General features: G+C 33.8%; 1 protein-coding gene across 1 annotated transcript; it reads left to right on the forward strand.

Moving 5' to 3' along the window:
* Positions 1-232: 232 nt before the first annotated feature.
* Positions 233-790, forward strand: LOC132172385 (Dof-type zinc finger DNA-binding family protein). The gene has a single exon (XM_059583875.2). It carries the CDS (start codon positions 290-292, stop codon positions 788-790), a length of 501 nt encoding a protein of 166 aa, XP_059439858.2. The 5' UTR covers positions 233-289.
* Positions 791-6,479: the final 5,689 nt, after the last annotated feature.

The raw sequence follows: 6,479 nt of genomic DNA on the forward strand, positions 1-6,479 counted from the left end.
ACCTGCCTGGACTGGGACCCAATATTTGGACTTTTCAACACTGCCCGATGATGACGTGAAGTAATGATGTGTACAAAAAGCTCATCCTCAGCTTTTCTTCTCCACCAACCTACCCTTTTTGGCGACTGTCACTTTTATTTTCTCATTTTTATGCCATGCTTTTCCGGTTTTGACCTCACCTATATATTTAACCATCTCTACAAACTCCTTTGCTAAACATACGAAGCTTCTCTCTCTTGTCAAATTATTCTTTCCCATTTCTCTCTCTCTATCTCTCTCTCTCTCTTTTATGGCTAACGTTCAAGGCGCCGGCCAAGATGTGGCCGGAAATGGAATCAAGCTATTTGGGACGACGATAACATTGCAGAGTAGATCACAGGTGAAGGAGGAAGAAGAGAAGGGGGATGATCAAACGGTGGAGAAGAGGCCAGATAAGATCATACCATGCCCGAGATGCAAGAGCATGGAGACTAAGTTTTGTTACTTCAATAACTACAACGTCAACCAGCCGAGGCATTTCTGTAAGGGCTGCCAGAGGTACTGGACCGCCGGTGGGGCTCTCAGGAACGTGCCGATCGGTGCCGGCCGCCGGAAAACCAAGCCGCCGCCTCGCGGGCTTGGTGGGTTCTCTGAGGGTTGCTTGTATGAATCTGCTGATGGGCTGCAACAGTTTGACTTCGATGGAGTCGTCGAGGGGTGGCATGTCATGGCCGCCGCACAGGGCGGTTACCGGCATGTTTTTCCGGCGAAACGGCAGAGGAGTGGCTCAGGTGGTCAAGCATGCCCTTGATCTTGCTTTTTTTTTTTTTTTTTTTTTTTTTTCAGTAATATCAACAAGATCAAAAAAAAAAAAAAAATGATATATATAGTTCTTGAACATAGCCTAATGGTACTGTATATACAGACAGGCTAACTTAGTTAATTAAATTATGTATTAATGATAAATAATATTAATTAGGGATGGTATTTTGTATTGGAGAGCAGCATGAAGATCAATGATTATTCGTTTATCGCTGTTCAGATCGAAACGAATATATTAATAGGCTGGTTGACCATCGTTTTCCGTGCCATTTATGTATAGGCCAAAATCAATCCGATCCGACGGCTATAATCCAAATTTATCCAACTTGATGAGGGAACGGGAGATCAATGGATGCTAATTCATCTTGATACGGGCAAAGTGGATGGCATGAATGGATCAGTGCAATCGCATGAATGTATGGTATCCGATGGTGTTGATATATGTGGGCCAAGACCATCATGATTTTACATAAACGTTTCTGATTGTACGTTGACTGTAAATTTAGGGTGTTGATATTAATGAAATTTTTCTCCTCGCAAAATGGTGTGGAATTCTTTGTAGATTGGACATCTATCAATAATCAATCACGTGCGAGCATCGTAGAAAAATAATGTTTTCACAAGGGCTTTTGTCACAATCAAGTAACAAGAAGGCGAAAGTACCGTTTGCCTTATAAATTACAATATATTTTCACTTTTTCTTGCATAAATTATTAATTGTAACACGTTAACTTAGATGAATAAAATAATAATGGAGGTAAAGTGACCGATAAATCATATGAATTAACGTATTTGACTGACACAATAAGAGTTTTGAATTCAAAATAATAGTTCATGGGGGTTGAGTGTCACAATTGATAATTTATTAGAAAAAGTATCAAGGCGTTGTAATTCATAAAAGCAAAATGTACTTTTCCCTAACAATAACTTATTTTCAACTAATAATATTTTATTTTTCAAGATTAAGGACGAAAATGATCTATATATATATATATATATATATAACTTGTAATTTCGTGATGCTTCATTGTCTCCATGATTCTCAAAAAGTGAATAAACATCGACTTTTGGAACAAAAATGTCCCTGTCCATATCCATTTTCATATATTTTCTTAAATAGAGAAATTGTATATATATGGTGATTTTACCATGTTTGCTAACATTTTTGTATTATTATTATTATTATTTTTTTCTCTCAAAATAAATACATTAAGGAACAATACAAAAGACTTCTCAAAACACAACATTTTTTTTTTTCTCCGAAAACAAAAGCATCAGCAAACAACACAAAATACATCTCAAAACACAAAATATTTTTAAAATTGTTTTTACTTTTGTATCATATTAGAATATTTTTTTCAAAAATGATTTTTCCCAAGCTATGGTTATGTAGCTTTTTATTTAAATAATTGGGAAAATTACTGAATTACAGAATTATTTAACTAAGGAAAACGGCAAATAAGGTAATCTATTAACGAAATAAAACAAAAACAAGAGGGCAAGATGAAGATAAAAAAAATATATTTTAAACTCAAATGTTTTTATATAATTAATAAATTTTTTTTTTTTTTTTGGACATGTCCGCACAAAGAGAGAGAAGAAAATTCGAATTAATGACCTCTATTCGTTAAGTATGATTTTAATGGATTAAACTACTTTTTAAAGACATAATTAATAAATATTAATACAGAAAGGAAAAGCAATAAGTAGAATCATTTAACTTTTTTTTTGGTCGCAATCTCACCACAAAAAGGGGACATGAAGATAAAGCAGATCCTAAACTAAATATTTTATAAATGGTAAATAAATATACAAGGCAAAAAAGCAATAACTGTAGTGTCGAAAAAGTAATTATGATAAGCATTTTCAAAAGTTCATTATGTCGGATAGTTTTGAAATTGAGGAAATCCGAAACTTTTGCCTTTTGCGCTTCTTTTCAAAAGTAGTACATTGAGCATAACAAAATTTACCCGTTTGTAGGAAATTTTTACAGACGGGTTTAGTAGATGTTATGTGTCCTTAATTATATTGAAAGTATAAGGAGAGTTAATAGAGTTAAATTAGGTTTCAGCCGTTAATGTTCATTAAAAGAAAACATGTGAGAGACATATGATTAGAGACGCGTGGCAACCTATTAGACGGGTTTGTAGAAAATTTTTGTCCCCCCCCCCTCCCCGGAGAAATCCCACTAAGCGTACTACCAGAGATGTGCAACTAATAGTAATGCAAAACATCAATTCTATCACCCTAAAGTCTATGTGGCGTAATTTTCAACTAATTAACTAATCTCATATCAGTTTTGCGGTGATAAAGGATGATGTATAGCATTACTTCACAACTAATTTAATAATACCGCCTAAAAAAAATAAACTAATTAAACAAACGGTTACAAATAGCGGTTATTGTCGCTACATGCATTGTCTTAGCTGTTTATTAAATTTTTGTAATGGTAATTATATAGCCTTAGGTGGTTAGCAGTTTAGCTGCTATTGAAGCCCAAACCGCCTTATGAAATGGGCCTTTTTTTACGCTTTAGTGTTGTTGATGAAAAATAATCAAATAATAAATTTGTATAGTAACATGACAATTCTTTTCTATACAAATTTTTCAAAAGGATCTTGTTTTGGTGTAAATATAAAACATAGGTGGTTAGCGGTTATTAATTGCCTCCATCTTCCTTGAAACCACTAACCGCACTATCGAAGGTGGTTAACGATTTTTGCCAACCACCCACCAAAGCAGTTTTTAGCATTAATGACTCTTAGCTTGTACACTCATAATACCAAATCCTCATATTTTATTTTTTGTATTTGGTGGTAGTGCAAATTAATATAAACAAATAAGTAATTAAATAAAATATTAATTCGATTAATAGAATGAAAAATGAGAGTTTCATAGGTTAATAAGGTATTAGTAAAGCGTTATTTTCATAGAAAACTAAATTCCACTTTGATAAGGAGCGTGTTTTTGTATTAATCCTTAGGCATTTGACTTGGCAGAAGCCATAAAAGGAAGAGAAAAGTTGTGCATGTCTTCAATTCACAAACCCAACAAAGGTTGAACAAAAGGAATATGGAATTTCATTGTTTCAAAACTACTCTCTCAGTAACATGACTCTCTTATATATAACAACACTCAAAACTCAGAATGGCAAGAAACTAATTCTAGCCCCTCTTATAGATTTGCTCGAGCCCTCCGTCAAGCATGGTTCGAGTAGAGGATTCTCACTACAAAAAAACAATTTTTTTCTCACTGGAGTTTTCTGACGTGGCGCTTCTGACGCGCGTTGATTGTCAGAAGCATAGGTGCCAGGAAAATTTTTTTCCTGACGTGCCAGTGGGTAGAACATTAGAATTTTCTGACATTCTACTGTCTCACACGTCAGAAAAATTTTCTGACGTGGTAGAGATGCCATGTCAGAAAATTTTCTGACGTGGGAGAACTACCACGTCAGAAAATTGAAAAATTAAATAAAAAATTAATTTTTCTTTTTTAAAATTTTTTCTGGAATTTTTTTTTTGGGAATTCCTCTGCATGAGGGAGCTGCCGTGCAGAGAAATGTGTTTCTCTGCACCATGGCCACTCCCTCTCTTCTTTTCTCAATTTTCTCTCTCTCTCTCTCTCTCTCTCTCTCTTCTTTTCTCCAGCTCTCCCTTTTCTCCATTTTCTCACTCTCTCCCTCTTCTTTTCGATCTCCATGGTGCAGATCTGCACCATGGTTTGAGTTTTTGAAAATATTTTCAAAAACTCAAACCGAAAAAATCTTCGAAAAATTAAAACCAACCATCAAGAAATCAAAAAATCAATCTGAAAAAAAAATAATGATCTATATATATATATATATATATATATATATATATATAATTTTCTGACGTGGCAAACTACCACGTCAGAAAATATATAATTTTTTAAAATTGCTAAATCTGTAATAATTTTCTGACGTGGTAAATTCCCACGTCAGAAAATTAATGACGTGGCAACAAAATATGTACTATAGCCACGTCAGAAAATGCTATTTTTTTTTGTAGTGTCTATGCCTCTTCTGGTTGACTATTGCTCAAGCAGTGCCCGCCACCAATACTGTTGGGAGATTAAAGCAGTTATGGAGTTTTTTTACTCAGAGTACATTAATATACATAGTTGAACACAATTCTAACCCAAAAGCCTAAATTAATGGGTTAAGGTCCGCTTAGGTATATTAAGCACTATTTTCTTTTATATTTTCTCAATGTGGGACACGACATTTACAAGTGCACTCACAACAATCTCTCCCTCATGTGTGAGTCTCTTTACATTGACTCAACTCTCCCTCGCTTGTGAGTCTTTTTACATTTCCAAGAGTGTCTCACGTCAAGAGTTGCAGATGGAGACACAACTCCAAACCCGACGCATCCAAACACCCGTCCCAAGAAGGTAACCATGGCTTTGATACCATTTCTTGGGAGATTAAACAGTTATGGAGTTTTTACCAAGAGTACATTAATATACATAGTTGAACACAATCTTAGCCCATTATCTTAGGCTTTTGAACTAGAGTTGTGTTCAACTATGTATATTAATGTACTCTTGGTAAAAACTCCATAACTGTTTAATCTCTCAACAAATACATCAATAATTCACATACACTTGAGATTATAAAAAGAAATGTGTTTTTATGATGAACCTTTAGCTCGAATCTCTTCAAAAAGAATTGATAGTTTTGCGTCTCTTTTAGATTAGTTTTATCGAAATTTTCTTTTTAATTTCAATATTATTTTTATATAATCTCACCTACAACAATTTTAAAGAAATTCAGTGGAGCTAGCAACTAAGAAGTTCCCTATCGATAAAACTTAAAAGCTTAGAGAAGCCTATCTACACATGACATGAACGGTTAGGAACTTAATAGTACATAATAATCAACAGTTGCTTTTGTAGATGCCCTTATCTTGGAGTTGGATTCTTTATTTGATTAAAATCAAGAACTTGTTTTAGGTTATTAATTAAGAGCATGTTTGAGTGTGCGTTTGAGTGGCATAAAAGTGCTTTTAATACTTAAAAATTTCGTTTGAAGAAAAAAAATATCAGTTTGGTAAAAAAAAAAAAAATGAAAACTCTTTTAAGGGTCCAAAAATAGTCAAAACGTACTTTTAGCAAGCTTTGGTAAAAAAAAAAAATTATTTAAAAGCTCTATTTTTTAAATGCAATTCTAAATATGATCTAAGTAATTGTTGCAGTATGTAGAAAATTATATATATATATATTATAAGGGTATGATATCCGAGCACAAGCATGAGATTCTGTGGCAAGAATCATGCATTAATGGAGAGCAAACTCATATATGCCATAACACAAACGGGCTACTTTATTTTAGACATGCCCTTGGTCGAACAAATGCGTCTCCCAATCAATTGGAGAAACAAGAAACATCATGCCAATCAACATGCTTGGTGTTGGTGTCATATGACTAATGTATATGTCATGATCTCGTAGTAGAATAATGGGAATTGGAGAATAGGATGATGATTGATGCCACTCTCAAAACTAGATAAAAAGGAATTTGGGAATTATTACTTAAAAGTGCTGCAAGATCTAGTGCATAAGATCACAGGAATTAATCCAGGAAGCAGGTGTCATCTGATATTGATTCTCTGCCCAACCATCCTCACTTTCGTTTTTTAGGAAAAAATTTACAAATT

Source organism: Corylus avellana, chromosome 1 (assembly GCF_965113065.1).
Source record: "Corylus avellana chromosome 1, dhCorAvel1.hap1.2, whole genome shotgun sequence".
Taxonomy (NCBI): domain Eukaryota; kingdom Viridiplantae; phylum Streptophyta; class Magnoliopsida; order Fagales; family Betulaceae; genus Corylus; species Corylus avellana.

Coding starts and splice junctions, on each gene's coding strand:
- LOC132172385 (XM_059583875.2), top strand. CDS start 290: ATGGCTAACGTTCAAGGCGCCGGCCAAGATGTGGCCGGAAATGGAATC.